The 21,661-nt window shown below is 38.4% G+C and overlaps 1 protein-coding gene across 1 annotated transcript; it reads left to right on the forward strand.

Annotated features, from left to right (window-relative positions):
• Nucleotides 1–2,354: 2,354 nt before the first annotated feature.
• On the forward strand, nucleotides 2,355–20,405 carry ptpn6 (protein tyrosine phosphatase non-receptor type 6). The gene is made up of 16 exons (XM_046045762.1): nucleotides 2,355–2,846; nucleotides 3,183–3,247; nucleotides 4,935–5,057; nucleotides 7,285–7,479; nucleotides 11,529–11,712; nucleotides 12,658–12,774; nucleotides 13,099–13,227; nucleotides 13,680–13,776; nucleotides 13,925–14,004; nucleotides 14,140–14,286; nucleotides 15,049–15,180; nucleotides 15,311–15,465; nucleotides 16,414–16,481; nucleotides 16,610–16,761; nucleotides 17,089–17,153; nucleotides 20,111–20,405. Exons 2-16 carry the CDS (start codon nucleotides 3,240–3,242, stop codon nucleotides 20,205–20,207), a joined length of 1,749 nt encoding a protein of 582 aa, XP_045901718.1. The 5' UTR covers nucleotides 2,355–2,846; nucleotides 3,183–3,239; the 3' UTR covers nucleotides 20,208–20,405.
• Nucleotides 20,406–21,661: the final 1,256 nt, after the last annotated feature.

Consider the following 21,661-nt stretch of genomic DNA (forward strand, 5'->3'; position numbering starts at 1 on the left):
GTTTTTTGTTTTATGTTAGAAATACTTCTATGGATGCTGATACCAGTTTAGGAAAGTTGAATGATGCATAAAGACCATGATGTGCTTTGCATGCAAGCCTCGAAAGAGAAGGAGGAATTTACATGGAGGCAAATGTTGATTTGCAGAGGAGATGGAAAAGCTAGGGAGCCTTTGCACATGGACGTAGTCGTAAGAGGAACAGAAGGGGAAGAAGGAGACAGGAACAGGCAGATTTTCTCCCATAGATAGTCGGTTAATTAAGAAAATTAGAGTAAATTACAGGGTGGGAGGACTGGCCAGGCTTCTAATGAAGCCTGATATCTTATCATGAGAGAGAGTTGGAGGCTGAACACGAGCAAGGCCGGGGACAAGTGAACACAAAGTAAGATCAAGGAGCTGACCTGGTTGCATGAGCTGCTGTCAATGTAACCTGACTCTGTCTCCAAGTTTTTCTGTGTTTGGAAGGATAGACATACTGAACATCCTCACAGATAGCAACACAGGGGAGGGACTGCATTCGACCCATCACTTCCTGATGCAGAAGAGCCCAGACTGCCAGTGAGTCCCTACTGCAAGAGTCCCTACAATGTCTCGTAGGTGAGTGTTGTGTGGATTTGCCATTTTTCAACATGCGCTTTAGTTATACTTCCTTAACACTACTGTCACTTACAAAAGTGAAGAAAGTTTTGTTCATGTGTCCCATGATTATCTATTGGCATGTGCACTTTGACACATCTCTAGATGCAGATTTAATATTTCCACACACTTTCTATCATTACAGTAAAACCAGATCTAGGAATTGGTGATATTGATAAAATCCTCTTTTTTATCTATCCTCACGGTACATGTAATTTGATACTGCGATATTGCTATATATCGTAAGTGAGTGAGTTAAATACCTGGAAAAAACCTTCACTGCATTGAGGCAAAAATAATACTAAAATCAAATAATGCCATAAAACAGTCATCGGCATTGACTTGGCTTAATAAATATATTAACCATAACACAGACATATTAATGTAGATGCCTAAATAAGCTAAACAACATTTTGGAGAAGTGCAACCCAAATGCCAGAAAAATGTGAAAAATGGCTTATACAATATCCCAGAGCCCAAGTGACGCCCTCAAATGGCTGATATTCAATTTTAGCTTTTGAATTTACAAAGATATAAATGGGAAGAAGCAGCAGATCCTCAAGAAGCCGGAAGCAGTGACTGTGAGGATTAACTTACTAATTGCTTCAGCACAATTATTATTATTGTCATTATTTTTCAGAGATTTAGACAAAGGAGGGAAGAACAGAACAATGGGTACAGTAAATTCCTCTAAACAGACACAATTTGATGCATTGCAACAGTCTGATGTCCCACAATGTGTTGCCACACTCAAACTAAATCTAGGAAACATCTTCTTTGAGGCTGGGAAAGAAAAGAAAATCAGTGTGTGTGTGTGTGTTTGCGCCGTTGGCCACTTTGCTGCGTTTCATCCTGCAGCCTGAGAAGTGAAGCTCTGTCGTGTCAGAAGGGAAGAGAAGCCAACCCAGACTCAACTGCTGAACATGCGAATCTGTTTGGAGAATAATGCAAACTGCAATAGCTGGCGTTAACCACGACACCTGCAGTGCTGTGTGTGTGTGTTTGTGTGTGTGTGCGTGTGCTTGTTTAGAGTGTGGGGTGGGGCTACAGTATACTGTATATATTTTTCTTAGCTTTTTGTCCAAAGTTCCAAAACGGTGACATTATCAGCTTTACACATGTTTGCATATTTGCACCACTAAAAATAACATTTTACAGTTCACAGTGTAATGAGGAAACTGTGTTTAGCTTGGGAAAATAACTGACATACTGTAGTTTCCAGGAATTCAAATGTGTCCTCTCAAACCTCTTGTAGGTAAATATGATTTGCAAGTTAAATGACAGATTATTTCTGTGTCTGTGTTAAACATGTTGTGTTTGCAGTGTAGCCAAGCCTTCCTCATGGTGCAGTGGATTTGTGTTGCACTGTGGGGAAACTAGTGTCTCTTGCAAGCCTCTGCATGCTTCTTATGATATCAGGGGGAAAAATTTAAACACATAGCTCACGATTTACTGCTTGCCAGTCTTCAGAGTTTTAATCAGTAGCATTATAATGAGTTCACAGTTGCAAATAGCTTACCAGCTGAAAGTAACTCTCACACACACAAACACACACACACACACACACATATATAGAGGGGGGATGGTTGCGCTTCAAATAAGGAAGTGCTCTGTGACTCTGACCTTTGTGTGTTACAGACGCACGCACACACACACGCTCACATACACCTGGAAGTAGAGAACAAACAGACAACAGTAGTGGCAGACAGGTGGGCAGGCAGAGGGGAAAAGCTTTGCAAATAGCAGTCGGAGAAACGGAGAGTTGTGGGTTTGTTTGCGAAGGCTCACACTTATTCTCTCTTTTATTTTGTGGATTTTTTTTTCATTCCTGTAACCAAGGTGGAATTACTGGACAGACACTCTCGCTCATGAGTCACAGATGAAGGGTAGAGTTTGAGCCATCTCTGCTGCGTTATTCATCGAGACGTGCACAGAAAATTAAGCGATGGAGCATCAGAGAGCAAGTTTCCAGAGTTTAAGCGTACTCTGATTTAAAATATGATGAGTTTTTGTTGTCTTTAAAAAAATCTCTATCTGCTGGAGGAATTCCGGCCTGTCAGCTATTTTGGTTCCTGTCTTGCTTTCACTATTTTGTGAAAGGAGACGTAAAAAGGAAGGAAGGGGAGAGCGAGCGCGAGAGGAGGGAGAGAGACGTATACAGTCGAAGCGTCTCAGCGAGTGTCAGTTGTTTTCAGAGGCAGCTGCGAAGAGTAAGTGTTTACCTGCTTTCCTATTGGGATGGAGAGAGGGGTTGGTTAGGACGAGGACTGGGTGGGGGGAAGTGTTGAAGGACAAGAGGAGGAGAGTGCGGGTAGTTTGAGGGTTGCTTTGTGAATGTGGTGTGATACAGAGAGGTAGAGTTTTGATATTTCATGTATATACGTTAAGTGTCAGAAGTAAGTGTGTGAAAGAGCAAATGAGTTATCTTCTATATAAGCGAGTATGCTGCCGTGAAGTGTTGAGGAACTGGCTGTTTCTTTTTGAAATTAGAGATATAAAAAAAATACAAATACTGTGCTTATGCCTTTGAGTATGCACATGTGCAGGTAGGAGTGACCAATCACTCTCCATCTATTTGGTGCCAGAACAAGTGAAGAGACAACATGGTTCGGTGAGTCAAGCCCCCGTTAGACAATCTAATGCTCCATTAGTCAACTCTTGTTGTGTATTCTGTGCTTTGTGCAAGGCGTGATGACAACTTCTCTGTTTCCATTCCTCCTTCTGTCTTTCCCCAGCTGTCGACTCGTCCCTTCTCTCTTCCTCTTATCATGTGATTCTTGACGTGTTTTCTGTTGTTTGTGTAAAGAAAATGTGTCATAAATGATGGTTTAGTTCAGCGGCAGAGTATGAGATGCTTTTTTTTGTTTCCTCAAGCTCTTTAAAGGTTCTTTCCAAGGTTGTCTTTACCTTGGGTTGATGGGTCTTTCCTTCTGTGACTGTGTATGACCATTTGTTGTATCAACGCTCTCTTGTAGCAACTCAAAACTGAAGAGGGGAACATATATTCAAGCGCAAACACAATCTAATTGTCAAAATAAGTGCATATACTGGGCTCCCCAAACATAAAAGTTGTACTCCATAACATTTCGAGCTTCATATTGTACATTTTAACCCTGTAACTGTGGAGGAAAATGTTATGTTGAATAATTAATATAGATTTTTTTAAATCTACTAATTAATTACTAAATTAATTTACTAAATTGGAAAGTAAACTTAAAGTTTCTGAACATTTGTGTCATATTGTTTGAATTAGTGGCTCCATCAAATGGTGTACCAGATGTTAAACAAGTCTTTATGGTTTGAGTGTGCGCCAAGCTTGACCACAACACTTTCCATCCTCAAAGAGCTCCAGTGAATGATAAAACTGTAGCTATTCTGAACTGATGCAATTATGTTACACCGAGTAACTGAAGTACACAATGTTGCTGAAAGGGTTTTACTGCTTTAATTTTTAGGTTTATAGTTATGTAAATATACAGTATAATGTCTGTTACTGTGGTATTCTATTCTGAAAAGTGGGCCTTTATTAGGCCAGTGGTAAAGGTGTTGATGGAGGTGTTAATAAATAGGTTACCGTGGTTATAAGTGAATTGATTAATGTTTCTTCCAGTCTATAGTCAGAGCTGTGTTTGCTACAGAATGAAGAACACGTTCTTTATAGTTTTTATGTAATAAAAGTTTTTATATAGTTTTAATGAATAATAAAGACTTGGGAATGAAATGATTTGTTTCAATATCAGTTAAGTTATTGATTCATTAATTCATTGTTTAATCTAAAAAGTTAACAGACACCATAGTCACGTGTTAAAATTGGTATTTATAGGTTTTCAGTGAAACAGGAAAATGGAAAAAGGAAAGGAAATCTTTACATTTACGACAGTTTAACCCCCAAATAATTGGTAAGATTGTCAGTATTGTAAATTATCTGTCCATCAGCTAGAAGATTATTGGTTAATCGTTTCAGAAGTAAGCAAGACTGAGGTGAGACTCTCCTGCAGAAGAGATTTGTTCTGCTGAGCGGGAAATTGTTAATTAACAAACTACTGTTAGATTTCTAGAAAAAGACATTTTTTTCTATCTATTTTGTATGTTTTCTGTAAAGTAACTTAAATAACTGTTCGTCTACACTGAGCTGAATGTTGTGAGGAAATAATACTGGGTGTGTTTATGTGTATAAAGCCGGACGTGTTTATATTTATCTGATGTAAGTCTTATCTATTTGTAAACTGTGTGTGTACTGTGTGCAGTTATGTTCCTATCGAGTGTATTTTTACTTTTGTACATGTATGTTGATGCAGGTGGTTCCACAGAGACATCACAGGCCTGCAGGCTGAGGAAGTGCTGAAGACTCGAGGCATTCATGGCAGCTTTTTGGCTCGGCCCAGCAAGAAAAACGTTGGAGATTTCTCCCTGTCTGTCAGGTAATAATGTTTGCAAAACGCTAACCCAAAATCTCTTTTCTATTTTTCTGACCTCACAGCTGATGAAATCTTACTTTCCTTTCCTATAAAACAGTGCGGAGTCCACCCACATGGCTCTTCCACTCATTAAACCTTAAAGTAGGACATAAATGACAAGAGAATGTGTTAATATACAAAGCCGCAGCACATGAGTGGCTCATCTCAGCAAACCCTGATGCAAACACTGGACTCTTACATCTACTGTTTTTTTTTTTTTTATTTACTTCCAAAATGTATCTGCCGCCTTTAAGCTTTATTACAAATCAGTTTTTCAACTTTGTTCAGAAGAGATGTGCCGAACATGGGAATATTCTTACTTTGTATAGACGGAAATAAAACTTTCCACTTCACCTTGTTGGTAAGATAACATCACACATTGCATTTGTAAATGTGTTATTACTACATACAGTTGTACAGATAAATGTTGATGCTTTTTTAATTTATCTAGCTTTAAAATGTAGTTCATTTGGCTGTAATTCACAATTTGAAAGACTAAATTGAAATTAAAAATAATTTACAAATTAACAAAATAATTCTTTGGGCATTACTTATAGTGCTAAAACTAGAATTGTAACAGAATACGCTTAATTACTAAAAATAACACCAAAGCAAAATTAAACCAATTCAGTTAAATGTGATAAATGAAATGCCTTGTTGGACACCCTGAGATTAGATTTAGATTAGATAACATGTTTTTATAAGGTTCGATAACCGCTTGTGCGGTGAATGTGAATGTTAAAAATCAAGATACTAATCTCAGCACTGCAGTCTGTAGTTCAAAGAGGTGATAGTTTACATTTGTAAATGTACTGCATCTTTACTGATAAATTAATAGTTTATATTAATATCTCGGTAAAGATATTTGGGTTATATTCATGTAGCTGTTCAGTATATTGTGAGAATTGCTGTTCTAATGTTAATATTTATATTCAGGCCATTAAGGCAGGCAGAATATATGCGATCAGTAAATTATTCAATTCAATTCAAAGAACTTTAATTATCCGTTAGGAACTTCATTTGTGCTGAGCATCAATGCGTGTATGGTTCCACAAACACAGCACAATATACCACACACATTACAAAATAGATAAATAAAGAAGTAAAATACATCACAAATCCGCACACACACGGACATACACATTGATGAATAAGTTAATCAACCATTCATGTTTCTAATGGACGTGGGCACAAAACTTGTTATGGCTCTCTTAGTCCTGAATGTGAGTGATCTGTGTTTCTGAGTGTAGAAGACTGTAGTGGCTGTGCAGTGTGTGAGTGGTGTCTGAGGCTATTTGTGTTCCTTTTAGTTTAGTCCTCCTGTTGTAAATACTGATAAGGGGTTCCTGCACTTGAATATTGATCACAGTACAGCAGTCTGTTGTTGTAAGAGGTAAAAGCTGAAATAAATTGTAGATTTTCTGAATAATTGACCCCTACAGTGAAAAAAAATAAGTAGCAGCATTTCATACACGCCCTACCCTCCTGTCATTTTTGCAAAATTATAAAAAAGACTTCCTGGGCTTTTCTCTTTTGAGACGTCAAGATGTTCTCATGTTCACATTTGTACGTCCCAAAGACAAACGCATCAGGTGGACTTTTGAACTGCATGAATGTGATGTGTTGGCTTTGTGACAGACCTCTAAATGTCCTGCTAACTTTGATTCTAAAATGCCCCTAACCTAGAAAAGACTTGAGAATTATGACTCTTTCAGGTTTTCAGATATTTTACTTTAATCTTGGTGTTGTTTTTATTTTATTGTTTATCTCCAAATACTAAGTACATTTAAACTTCATGGTTCTAAATAAGGAAACACCAAATTCAGAAAAGCACTTCTACTGTGATAAAAATACTATATTAACTGCAGTTGTTGCATGATAGAGAGTGCTGAAAGTTCACGTGTATGTGTCATAGACAAACATAGCTTCTATATACAGAACATACAGTATATAGCACATATAGGGTTCGGCTTCAGAATATGTGAAAATCAAATAAAGCTATGTGTGTGGATCGGATTTGTGGCCGAACACATTTTGGCTTTTGAAATAAAGGTTGATGAAAGTTTAATTTGCAGTTTAAACTTTCATACCTAAAAGCTACTGAGAGACAGATGCTCTCTTTACTGTCATCCAGAAGTTCTTTGTCGAGGAAGAACTTTGACGGTTTGACCTGACTGTTTCATCTCCTCAGGGTGGGTGACATGGTGACCCACATCCGGATCCAAAACACAGGAGACTACTACGACCTGTATGGCGGGGAGAAGTTTGCCACCCTGTCAGAGCTGGTGGACTACTACACATCGGAGAACGGCATCCTGCAGGACAAGGACGGCACCACCATCGAACTCAAATACCCCCTCAACTGCTCCGACCCCACCACAGAGAGGTCTGTGCACTCTTACTCCAACCTCGAGGCTTACTGTTTAACCCCCTGTAGGTTAATGTGGCCCACACTCACTGGCTGCTAAGCTGCCTCCACCTACACTCTCAGGTTAAGTGTAAGAGTGTTTGGTTAGGTGGTTAAGTCAACTTCAGTTAGCTATGACAAGCAATAATTCCTCTAACAGGTGTTTATTTACTGTGGATAATAAGTGTCATCTGTGGGTTTGATATTCCATGGGGTTTAAACATTTTCCTCTGGAGTAAAGGCGTTTTGTTTGAAGCCACTTTTGAATAATTTTGGTGTTAGCATCTTTGTCAGAATGTGAGTCAGTGATAATAAACACCCACACTCCAGGCAAAAGAGCACACAGCTGTCGAGGCTTCATTCCTACAACTGCCTCACTGCTGCAGCTTGTGGATTACATGTGATGAGGGTTATTATCAGAGCTGAGAAGTAGCAAAAAGCACTTTACTAAAGTACAATTGCACTTTTCTTGAATATTTCCATTTGCAAACACGTCACACTTTTACTCTGCTGCATTCCAGACAGAAATGTTTTCAATTTTTTTGGTAATTGAAGATCCTCTCCAGATATGTTTAAAGAGATAAAATACTCTGCTTAGAGTAGTGCTTCTCAGACTGTTGGGCGGGCACCACTGAAGGGGCATAGAGCCACTGCAGGGGAGGGGCGAGGATGACCAGGGGAAAAATATGGAGTGGAACTAAGAATGAATTATCAGAATTAGAGTCCGAATTAAAAATACTTTATTGATCCCCAAGGGGAAATTCTTGTGTTACAGTCGCTCACTTTGCACATCAAGGCATTAAAGGAATAGAAATAAAAATAGAAAGTTGGTAAGTATAAATTATAAAGAAAATACACAAATCAGTGTGGAAAAATGTACAGTATTTTACAGTATGTGACATTACTGATAAATAGTAGCAATGAATAAATAGTAGTAATAATAGTGAGTACTGATTGTGTTGAGGTGGAGTAGGTTAAAGTCCTTAAAAATTGCAATATTGGGACAGAGAATATTGCATGTAGGAAAATAAACAAGAGTTGCTGATGCCATCGTGTTCACTTTCATTTTTTGCTCCCCAATATTGTTAATGACAAGAATTAAGCCAGTTTACGTGTGGTGGGGGGGCATGAACTTTTTCAGTTTGTGATGGGCGGCATGAAAGAAAAAGTTTGAGGACCACTGGTTTCGACTGATGATCGGTGTCTGATATGGTTTTTCCACAACAAATGTATTACCTAAAATGATATGTTTTCCTTCTCCCTCATGGAAAAATCCCAAATCTATGAATATGCAAATAGTACATATGCATCAAAGGTTTAACTGCTAAACTCCTGTCTGACTGGAAACACATATCACATATCACACATGTTGCATAATGGACCAATTTGTGGCTTCCAAACTAGTTAGTTAGTGATGTCATGCTGGTACATAAACGTGTTGTAACTTTATACAAATGCATCACTCTGCACAGTGAAGGTCAAACATCCAAGTGAAGTAGCTATAAGCAGAACACCTTTTTTTGGTAAAGACTATAATGCAACATAAAAGAAAATTATTGAAGAACAGGTAACAGAACATACGTTTAATACAATAAACTAGCAATAATCAGTACAAAGTACAAATACTAATTAATAATTATTTGTAATTTTACTCATTCGCAAAAAGAAGAGACTAAATAATGGTTCTTAAGTCCTGCTTCACTTTTCTCAGAGGGAAATATTGTGCTTTTTTCTTCAATGCATTTTGGGTGTCTGTCAGATGTAGTTACTGGTTGCTTTGCAGATTAAGATTTTACATTCAACATTAGATAAACTAACAAAAAATATCATTATGTTGGGAACCGCCTTGTGCCTCTATAATGTAAACTTTACGGGAACTACTGTTTTTTTTACGTTGAGAGTTTTAGAAACATTGTCAACTTATTTCAACAGTATAGAGGATCATGTTATTTGTCAAGTATTCTGGAAGCCCAAACTGAAAATACACGGCTTTTTACTTAGTATATGCATAGAACAACTTTTGAATATTTAAAATGGTGATATCACTGACAGAAACGGTTCTTCACAATGTGTACTTTTAATTAAGATTTGTAAAAAGTTACCTGAAAGTATGCTTTTTTTATACAGGATCTTGCAAGCTTGTCTGTTTGCTAAATATAGTTACTAGATCTTTTTACAGATATTTTCTAATGTCTGTGCTTGCGTGCAGAGCTCACCACATCAAAGGCGTCCTCCAGGCTGCTGCTGTAAATAAGATATGAACCTATTTGCTGTTTGTCAAATGCAGGTTAAAAAAAGACTAATTCTAATTTGCCCCCATTGTACATTTGACTTCCATGACATTGCTGCTGGAGGAGTTTTTCTCTCAGCTGGAAACTTTGTGCAGTTGTAGGCTGATTAAAGTAGGTTAATATCCAACTAGAGGTGATGAATAAACTCAATTCAGTTGCACTCCTTTGAGTGAAGGATGACACTACTTTCTATCGCGTGTGCGTGTGTAAGTGTGCACGTGACTTCATACTTCACCCTAGCTGGAAGCTCTACACTGTGCCCCCCCTCGTCCTTCTCTCTCTGTCAGTTGTCTAACTTCCCTTTTGTTGCTGCGGTTGGAAACTTTAAGTTTTGACACTTTTGAAAGCAATGGCCAGACCCTGCTTGTCTTCCTCTATTGCACACTCCATCATGTTCTTGCTCACTCGCTGTCTTCCTCATATCACCCAATCTCTCTCTCATCTTGAAGCATGATTACACACGCACCTCAGCAGGTCACTGTGTGGTGCAATTTTTCTGTTTGTTCTCATGTATCTGGCAGCTTCTCAGAAAACATGGTCAGGGCATTAACTTATTGCATTATCACGTGTCGATTCATCACATTCAACCATGCACATCCCAGACTGACATGATTGCATGTTAGTCTGGGGTGTGCACAGTTAAATTATTTTCTCAAACTTGTTCACTTACTGTACAGTACTCTGTACTCGGCTATTCTTTAGCTTCTGCAAAACTGCACGGACAGTAGACCTTTTTGCTTTTTTTGCTTCAGGAACTTCAGGCAACCTACTGTAATTACAAACCATTAGGTGGAGTCTCATTTCAGTTTCTGTAAAAGCATGCACTGTGATTGACAAGAAAGTAAATCAAAGAACTGAATAATTAAAAGCTTGTGTGAAAGGCATAAAGCCAGTGGGGTGGAGGGGTTGAGGGTTCTCTGGATGTCACACATCGAAGTGGGGGGTGGGGGGGGGATGCAGTCTATAAATACTTTGTCCTCTTCAGTCGTGAAATCTGTCATCAGAAATTTTCCGACCGCAAGCAGGAAGTTTAGAAGAAGAAATCGAGAACTCTGCCTAAAATTAAGTCACAACCCAACTGCATTCACTAATTCACATACACAGAAAGTACAGTGGTGGACAGAAATATGACCCCCTTGTAACAACCTCTGTACATGCTGTTTTTTAATATTCACCATAGTGAGCCTGATTCTGCTGCGGCTTTCTATTTCTACTCACTGTTAATTGTGCACAACAGTCCAGTGTACCACATCAGTGAATGTTGGACAACTGCACAGCCTTGAATAAACTGATACATCACACTGCAGTCGGAACCCTAACGGTGCTCTGCTCACATACAATTGTTGGAATGATGATTTTTTTGTGTTTTTTTAGTTGCGGCATGCAAAATGTCAATGTTACTGACATTTGCGCAACACAGAAGATATCTTGTGGTTATCTTCCTTTTTTTGCAGTCAACCCACAAACAAACCCAAATTTAGCACAGGGCATGAATATCTTTAAAAATGTGTACATTTGGTAGCTGAATGGTTACAGCGTATGGCCACATTGTGCAACCATCGCCGGTTCCAGCTGGCGACCTTTGTTGCATGTCATACCCCCACTCTCCCCTGTTTCATCTCTGCTTCTGTCCCTATCAAATAAATCCAAAAAAAAGCCCTGAGGAATAATCTTTAAAAAAATGTGTCCATGTCATATAGGCTTGCATCATGAACCATCTGTGCCTTTGTGTTTCAGGTGGTACCACGGTCACCTGTCTGGGCCGAATGCAGAGAAGCTGCTTGTGGCTCGAGATGAGCCGGAGACCTTCCTCGTCAGAGAGTCGCTGTCCAAACCTGGAGACTTTGTTTTGTCGGTTCTGACGAACGAGAAAGGCAAAACTGGAGGAAGGAGGGTCTCTCACATCAAGATCATGTGTCAGGTTGGCACCTGTCCTCCTATCTGTGTGTGACCATGCAAGAGAATGTGTGCATGAAACGAGGGGTTGTTTTTGGTCAGTCGTGTGCTTTGAATATACAGAATTAGGCCCCCGAAACAGATTCACATCATGTAGAAATACTGAGGGGCATTCCCAAGTTGTGTTGTGCACTAGGTTTAAAGTCTCATTTCCCCTGTCTTATGCAATGAAAGACTGTTGCTCATACTTTAACTCTACTATTGGTCATAAATGTCAGGCATGGTTTTACCTCAGTTGTTCAACAGCAGTTTTTCTCAGGTACAAAAAAGTACTTTATTTATTTTTTATTTTTTTAAAACTGACATTATGTGCTGACATTATTAGATGTTTAGACACTCACTGTGAACTGCTGCTAATGATATTCACCGTACAGCAACCGTTCACACCGCCGTCTCTCAAGTCATTTTCATAGATTGTGTCCCTCTGTGGTCAGTTTCCATCAGGGCCTTTGCATTTTATTTTTAGCAGTGGTTCACCTTATAGAAAACACAGTTCAGGCCTCATTTAAATTGAAGCCACTGTTTTTGTGCACCGCCGGGGTTCGGAAGATTAATGTGACATTACTGGAAGGGTTACTAAGGTCTTTTCACGACTATGTGGCAAAGACATTTACACATCAGTGTACATTCATTGCAAGTAACTCAATTTTTATGGCCTGTAAACTGTGTAATTTATTTGATTAAAAAAAAAAAAAAATTGGAACACTAATTATTAGATTATTGGCGGGAAGTCTTTTTACAGGAAAAACATCTCTTTGGAAGCATTTGTATTTTTTTGCTTCTCAGTTGGTCAGTACAATTTTTTTTGAAACCTTGGTCTTCATTTTCACACCAGACAGTTTGGCACAACCTCTCTGTGCGTGTGTTTATCCAGAAAGATATATGTCATATGTTTGTTGTGTGTGTTCAGAATGACAAGTATACAGTGGGAGGTTCAGAGATGTTTGACACGCTGACAGACTTGGTGGACTACTACAGACGCAAAGGCATCGAGGAGATCTCTGGGAACTGGGTGTATTTAAAACAGGTGAACTGGGCTTTTCTTTGCATCCAAATAATGTGGATAAAACATGTCATAATCTTTTGACATGTCTGAATTCAGCAGGCATTCCCTTGTGAAAAACAGAAAGGTCTCTGTGGATAATTTTAAAAGAACAGCAGCACAGCCCACAGATAGGAAATATTACTCACATCTTTGAGTTTGTCTTAATGTGGCCTGACTGATGTTGATGATATTGTGTATGGCGCTCATTGGCTCATCTTTTTCTTTCATATCTATTATAAGATTTTTCCTTTCTCTCTCTCTCTCTCTCTCTCTCTCTCTCTCTCTCTCTGTCTGACCTCCTGGCAGCCGTATTACTCCACCAGAGTGAATGCAGCAGATATCGACAGCAGAGTGAAACAGCTGGACCAGACCGCACAGCAGCAGCAGGAGGGCGAGGGAGAGAAGACCAAGGCTGGCTTCTGGGAGGAGTTTGACGTAAGATTTGACCCAGCCTTGATTATGTTTACCATAACTGTTTCTTAATGAAATATCTTGATGCTTTATCTGTGGTGTTAGCCACAGGGTTTTCCTAATGTGGGAAAAATGAAAATGATACATCAGACATCTTATTACAAATTGACAGTCCATAAGCCTTTAACATCTCAAGACTTACTTCCTTACTATAGACAAAACTAGAGGTAGTATACTACCATCTTGTGGTGGTGGAATACACTCTTTTACTATACCATAATTAATTCAAACTTCAAGAGTGGCCAAATAAATTTAAATTTAAACACTCAGTGTGCATTCTAAAACATTTGATTTTATGTGAAAAGCAATGGAAAATCTACCTTCAGGTGACTAGGGCTGCAACTAATTATTTGCTTCATTACATATTAGGATGTTGTATGAAACTGGGTATCACAGTCACCTCTCTCTCCTGCCAGGCTCTTCAAAAGTTGGAGGCAAAGGTGAAAAAGAGCAGAGAGGAGGGCCAGAGGCCTGAAAATAAGAGCAAAAACAGATACAAGAATATTCTTCCCTGTGAGTTTTTAATCTTCTTAGTATCATTATTCTCTAAATTAACCAAATCTTATGAATAAATCCACGTTTTATAGCACTGACATTAACCAGATGATCTTGCTCTCTCCTCTCCCACTGTGTCTCCACTCCACTCACTTCTTTTCACAAGTCAATGACACCAGGGTCATCCTGCAGGACACTGATCCTGATGTTGTGGGTTCAGATTACATCAACGCCAACTACGTGAGAGTAAGTCTCCAAAGTCACTGGCCTCGTAGTTTTACAAAATGAAAAAAAAAACAGAACAGAAAACTGTCAGACATTCTCTTTTCATCATCCATTTCTCTTTAAGCTCATTGTTGTTTGTTCACTGTGTGTTTGTAGAACACCCTCTGGGAGTCTGCAGATCAGAAAGTTTACATTGCCACCCAGGGGTGCCTAGCAACAACTATCAACGATTTCTGGCAGATGGTATGGCAGGAGAACACGAGGGTGATCGTAATGACAACAAGAGAGGTTGAGAAAGGGCGGGTCAGTATCAAAACAACAATCTTGTTGACAGATTTGATCTTTAAGAGTGTTTTGTTTCACAAACCTCTCAAAATGCCTAAATAAAGTCAAAATATCTGCACCTTTTAATGACATTTCCACTGGAGGACACTTCCTTCTTTTTGTCATTTAAAAACAATCACGCAGTTTCTGTCACAGTCAAAATAAAAAACCCTGGGGAGACTTGTATTGTCTTTTATTTACATTGTGAGAAGTACTGTAAATATCACACCCTCTGTCACTGCACTGGCTTCCATAAAAAGTTTGAATTGACTGAGAATTGATTAAGATTCTTCTTCCTCTGTTTTTTCCCATAATTTGTATTTTGTCATTTTTCTGTGTCCTCCAAGGTCGATGTTCCTTGGGGGTCAATAATACTCTATATAAATAAATCAGAGTTGACCAGACTTCTGATTTAAATAGTTCACATAGCTTTTTAAAATCTGAGTTGACTTATTGCTGTTACAACAAATGTTGTTAGGAAGTGGCCTTGGTGAGCTCAATGTGCAATAGGACAGACAGGACAGCATTCAATACAACATACTAATAATAAAACCATCATACACACAAGAACATATTAAAATATACAGAGTACCATAAATATAAAAAGATAAGCTACAAATGTATAATATACTATAAATAATACTTACACAGACAACCATAACCCTAAAAAATAAATGCTGCACAGAGGTTCCTTGTCTGTGAAGTTAGACTTTACTTGATTTATTCTTTCTTTGTGTGCAGAATAAATGTGTGCCATACTGGCCAGACTCTCAGTCATCCAAAGAGGTGGGCCCATACGTGGTGACCAATGAGTCCGAGAGGGAAGCTGCTGATTACAAAATCCGAGTTTTGGAGATCGCTCCTGTGGACAAGGTAACCTTCAAACACTAACCTCTGACTTCACTGCATGCACTCGAGCTATGCTAACGTAAAGCCTACACCAGGACATATTCTTTTAACACATTTTATTATTGTATTCCCGTAATTGTTTTCTCTTCCGCAGCCAAAACTTTCTCGTACCATCTGGCACTACCAGTACTTGAGCTGGCCTGACCATGGTGTTCCTCAGGAGCCAGGTGGTGTCCTCAGCTTCCTCACCCAAGTGAACTCTAAACAGGCTGAATATCCTGATGCTGGACCCATGATCATCCACTGCAGGTACTGGACTGCTGTAGCCCAAATGCAGGGGTTGGAGAGCCAATATAATGATTCTGGGGCCCCAGAGCTGAATGCATCAGGGATTGTAGATATTTACTGTTTCAGAGCTGTTGTTGAGATGTGGTTAAGGGGCCCCAAAGTAATAGCGGCACCCCTGCATGAAACCTGCATAACATTTAGAAGCAGACTCAAAGTCTGGAGGTGTGTGATTCCTTAGCATTGATTGCATATAAGGGCTGCAACCAATTATTATTTTCATTGATTAATTTGTCAGCCATATTTCAAAACACTGATTAATCATTTACTCTTGAAATGTCAGAAAGAAGTGAAAAAATATATAATATAATATAAATATAAAGTGTTTCACTTTTTTAGCTTGATAAATGATCTAAACAGTTGTAACTGATTATCAAAATTATCATCATTTAATGTTTACGTTGATTGACTAGTTAATTAATTGTATCAGCACTGTGTAATACCACCTAATCCAAACAGTTCAAATTTTCAATGCCTCTGGTTTTGCAGGACATGACAATATGTTTCCCACATGGAAGTTCTGCCAAATGGTGGTTCACGGCATGAGTCAGGGAGATCGAAAACCCTTAAAACGTGTGAAGTGCTGGAACTTGTGAAAGACATACCAAGCTCAATTCGCAATTCGCAAGTGCAATTTCATAACTGTAAATTAGGTTTACGATTAACATAATATTTTTAAGGATTAAGATTACTAGTAGCTGAACTAAAGGTTTCGAGTCAACTGACAGTGTATCCTTTTGGAATTTTCCCCTTGTGATGTTGGTTAAATGATTATATATATTGGTATGTAAGCATGCATGCAAAGCTGCACACACACAGTACTAAAATGTTGATGCTCAGGAGTTGTTTAACAAGTCTTGTGTGATTGATGGAACGGCATGTTAAATTTGTTTCTTGTGTGAATTTGTGCAGTGCTGGAATTGGTCGAACAGGCACAATTGTGGTGATTGACATGATCCTCGAGACCATTGACACTATTGGTAAAACATCTTTTCATCAGTTCTTCAGATATGTATTGAGTAAAAACAAAACCATTCAAAATACACAGTTTCTTTTCCCTTTTTCTCATGCGGCCTCCTTCCATTGCTTTCCTCACTTCCCTCTGTAGGTCTGGACTGTGATATTGACATCCCAAAATACATCCAGATGGTGCGAGAGCAGCGCTCCGGCATGGTCCAGACAGAGGCCCAGTACAAGTTCATCTACCTGTCTGTGTCTGAGTACATTCAGACCACCAAGGCCAAAGACTGTGCCTACATGGTGAGAGACAGGGACAGGAAGACAGACTATTAAACACACCTGGATTTTGTATTTTGTCGTGGCTGAAATACAGATATAGAGAAAACAGGAACATGTTTCAAGAAAAGAAAATCGAGATATGTATGTATAGGCCTTTGCACTTTTGACTGAGCCAAATTCAGTGCCAACTGAATGATATGTTATCAGAGAGCGGCTTGTGAAAGATGAACGTTGACCCAGAGGCAGAAAACAATCCACAGCATAGACCAAACCAGACGCATGACCTCTCTCCGTGTTTCAGTACTCCTTCAGTCATATCTATAATGTCTCTGTTTCTCTCTTCCTTAGGAAACAGAGACAGAGTATGGAAATCTGCAACTCAAACACCAACCAGCAAGCAGGAAGGTCTCAAAGTGAGTGAACGGGGGTGTGTGTGTGTGTGTGTGTGTGTGTGTGAAATGGATGGCACTAATACATTCACATTGCTCCTCTAAACCTCACACAGCCGCCCTACTTTCATTTGAAATACATGACTTAGTCAGATTCTTCTGCCCTGTGTCAGCAGACTGTCTCATGATGTGGCGAGAAGGAGTTGTGGGTGGAGGATGCACTAAAGTTTCAGCTGGACTCAGTTTCATCATTTGAGTTTTAAAATATTGTTTTCCTTAAGACAATCACTGTTTGTAGTCTAGCTTTAACCACTAGACATACACAGGAACTATAGAGCCTTTGCTACAGTGTATAAAAGTACCAATATGTACTAGTAGTAGCATGTTCTTAACAAGGAGTCCAGCATGAGGCTATCAGTCAATGGTTTGTATTTTTAGCCACTAATTGGCAGTACATATGGTACTGCTGAAGTTGGTCCACCACTTTGGTCCATACTCAAATGTTTCTACAACTATTGTTTAGGGCTGGACAATAAAACAATAAAAATAATTATCGCAATATAATTTTTTTCAGTAACAATATAACAAATGTTCAATAAAAACTTTATTCACTGGTTTGGCATCAAGTTTTGTCCAAAAAGAAGAGTTTAAACCACAATTAACCATCTGTTTTCTTCAACTTTCACTCAGGAGAAAACAAATCCGCCTTCAAACTTGAAACAAATAACGATTTCAAACTTATCGTGACAATTTGTGACTTTTTATAACATTTTGGCCATATCGTCCAGCCCTACTATTGTTTCGATTGCCAAGACCCCTTGACTTTTCATTTAGCGCCACCAGGAGGTCACAGTTTTCACTTGTCCAACTACAGTTTGACACAAAATTATATACAGAAGTTCCAAGTTGTCGCACAGAGGCTGCCAATCCCTCTGTAAAATGTGAGCATCCAAATCCAACAAGAACTAAATCAGCCCACAGTGAATCAAATTCCAGTTTGGTGACTTTTTCTTTGAGTGTTGGTGGCTAGTTTAGGTAAAATGCACCTCATCTGGATTAGTTTTTATGGCTTGCAACTGTCAAGTTAGCTGGGCGTCAGAGGCAATCTGAGGGTTTGTCTTTTTTTCTTTGTGATTCTCAGCTCCAGTATGCGCTATGGTGACACAAGGCATAGCCGTCTGGCATATGTCTAATAATGGTCTAATACCATCAGTTCTGACATTTTATTAAAACGACTTTTGCTATGTGGATCAAAGGCTTTTTATCTGACCACCCCCCAAAGAGTATCTGTACATGGCTCCCTGCCTGATTTAACAATTTAAAATATTGGGGTGCCCCAGGGTTGCGTTTCATCTCCTGCACTTTTTTCCATGATTATAAATGAAACGCAGATCTTTAACAGCAACTTCAGCCTACTTAAGTATGAAAAATAGCAGTGGTGGGTTTAATGTTTAATGTCAAGGGTAATGATGAACTAGACCGTTCCTACATTAATCATATCAACAATCTATTAACATTATGTCTTTGCTCCTAAACGCTTACAAGACCAAGGAATTTGTTGTCAGCAATAGGGGTGGGCAACGACTGTGTCAGGAAATTACAATTTAGGGCCAAGTTACAGAGATGGTAGGTAGTTTTAAATATTTAGGAACGATTTTAGACACCAACTTTAATTTTAAAGAGCACAAAATTTTATAAAAGCAATGCAGATTGCTTTTTTAAAGGAAAAGATATAGCTTTGAGAAGTTCTGAGGATGGTTTACACCAGTCTAGTGGAAAGTACAATTTCCTACAATATCACCTGCTGTTATGGAAATTTAGGTGCTAGGAGGAAAAGCAAGCTCACAAAAATAATTAACACAACCAACAAGATCATATGGAACCGACAAAGACAGTTGGTGGCGCTGTACACCACACAAACCAGGAGGAAAGCAACATTAATAGTTCAGGACCCTTCACATCCTTTGTTTAATGAATTTCAAAAACTCTCTTCAAGAAGAAGACACAGGGTACCCACGGCACCGAGAAATATCTTTAATAGATCTGTTATTCCATGCTCTGTCATCTTTCGAAACAAATTAAATATTAATGACTACTGCTGTTTTCATTTTGTTTATTTAAGATATGTAATTATTGTTATTATCTCAGCACTTTCATCCCAGACTATTTGTTATAACAGGTCCATTTATTTGTTGTTGATTTATTTTAATTTAAAAAAATGTATCTCATGTATAATAACCTACAGCCATAGAATGTTTTTAAGTGTATGTAAGTCTTTGAAATGTTGAAGTGTGAAGCTAAAGATGAATTTCCCCATGAATGGACAGAAAAGATCTATAAAGAGACATCCTGAGTTTTCTAGTATGGGTCGAGCTCCAAAAAATGCTGGATCCTACAATTCCCGTAATGCAACTCAGTAGCATTTTTCCTTAGACCCCTGATGACATCTTTAGGGTTATTTCTTCAAACTTAAAAAAAAAACCCTCCAGAGCAGCAGAAGAAATTGCACAACTGTTTTAACTCCTCATGACGAGTGAACCAAACTTGTGTCAAATCGATGCAGTGCCCTTTTAATAAATGACCCCAGTAAACAAGACACAACTAATTTTTTGGAGTGTATAAACAAACCCAAGACACCAGGCTTGTCTCTGTTCTGTTGTCTGAATAATTTTTTTGTGACCCCCGAGCACGAACTCCACTCACGTACAAACTGAGCAATGTTCTAATTAACCAATGAGGAAGATAAAGCTGCACACAACACTGAACAGTTTAACCCCAAACACTGTAAACTTTGCCCCACTTGGAGTGCTGAATAGTTGGCTGCCTGCTTTGAGTGACTGATTCATGGTTGGTTGGTCTGTTAACCAACCTCTCCAGTGTGTATTATTCACTTCTAGCAAAACTGTGTCTAATCAGGGTAGGCAGGTATATAAAAATATATCACAAAATCACTAATGAGCTTTTTCTTTGTATATTTCCAGAAACAAGGAGGACGTTTACGAGAATCTGTCAAAAGGAAAGAAAGACGCGAAGAAGCAAAAGTCAGACAAGAAAAGTGGCTCAGTGAGGAAAAAATAGAAGAGACTGAGTTTTATCAAAGTACGTCATATTGTTATATTTATGCAGGCATTCTTTTGTTAAATGATTTGTATTTTAGTGGCGACCTTATGCAAAATGAAAATAAAATGAGAGACAAGATAACTCGCTGACATCTGATATGTCACGTGAATGCTTGTTTGATGCGTTTGTTGAAAATAAAGCCAGAACATGTGTGAACACTGTAATTGTCTTTTTTCAAAATTTCACTTATTTGAAGAAAGATGCCATCATCTTTGTGGGATGCTTCAGTATTTAGATGGGATGGTTTTTAATCAGCTACTTTATTTTTTCAGCTCTTAAGCCTTGGGTTTTTAGTAGCAGGTGTAAATATTTAATCACTTTAAGTTTATTTAGTCCTCTAGCCTAATATATATTATACTTGGATGGAAATTAGTGAACAGCAGTGCATCAAGAGCAGAAGATTAACATAACTGTGTTTATAACGTACCATTCAGAGATGCAACATGTTTTTAGCTATTTAAGATAATTTGAGGACAACAGAGAAATGTTAGATTTTATTCACTTTAATGTTCATCTGTTCTTTATGTACTTCTGTTTATATACGAATGTCAGACCACTAATAACTAACTAACTAAACCACTAATAAAAAAACATCCATTATTTTTTCTGTTTTAGATGAAATTATACTTTGGGCCACTTTGAAAGTCATTTTCAATACAAATTATTTTCTATACAAATTTTGACTGTGACAATTCTCTTTTCCCTCCCCTAACAAATAACCCCCAGAGGCACGTGTAGATCTTAGAGGTGATGGAGCACCAACGTTTTACCAAAGCACAGTCTGTTGTTCTCTCTTACGTTCACATTTTTTCCCAAATCCTTTTACTTTCCATAATCCTTCTCCTCTCTCATGCCTGGACTATGAAATGTGTATCTTTCTCGAAGGCCCACAAAGAACACTGATAAGACTGTTATCTGCTAGTGTGGCATTAGTAAAGGTTTCATTACATGAGTATTTGAGACAGTAATTTAGTCCTGTCAGTGTTTTGTCAACTGCTGTTTCCAAGGTCAAGAAAGAACTTTGAACATCAGCTTTTAAGTTCTTAAAGTGCTCACAAAAACATTTAACTCCTTGATGTCTGAATTTATTCACAATAAAAATAAAATCTGTTTTTATTTGCTTTCAAACTTATGTTAAATTAAGAGGAAATTGTTAATTTGTCCATAGAACATAGAAAAGATGTAAATTCAGATATGGTGTAGGTACGCAAATAAGCGACAACAGGCATAAACCAGTGCTTGCGAAAGGTTTCCAGGTACGTATCGAATATGCACATAACACACACAACAGGCATTGGGGGAATACATACGCTATCTCAGCTGCAGTCTGAAAGGAAGAGGTGTGATGCAAATTTGCGACAATTGGCGTCAAGGGGTTAATTTCTCTGTAATCTCTAATCTCTGTATTGCTT

Source organism: Micropterus dolomieu, linkage group LG03 (genome assembly GCF_021292245.1).
Source record: "Micropterus dolomieu isolate WLL.071019.BEF.003 ecotype Adirondacks linkage group LG03, ASM2129224v1, whole genome shotgun sequence".
In the NCBI taxonomy this organism is placed as follows: domain Eukaryota; kingdom Metazoa; phylum Chordata; class Actinopteri; order Centrarchiformes; family Centrarchidae; genus Micropterus; species Micropterus dolomieu.

Bases quoted from the DNA above. Each gene is read 5' to 3' on its own strand.
- ptpn6 (XM_046045762.1), top strand. The intron at 7,480-11,528 runs GTCTGTGCACTC...TTTGTGTTTCAG, and splicing joins TCCGACCCCACCACAGAGAG to GTGGTACCACGGTCACCTGT. The intron at 16,482-16,609 runs GTAAAACATCTT...TTCCCTCTGTAG, and splicing joins CGAGACCATTGACACTATTG to GTCTGGACTGTGATATTGAC.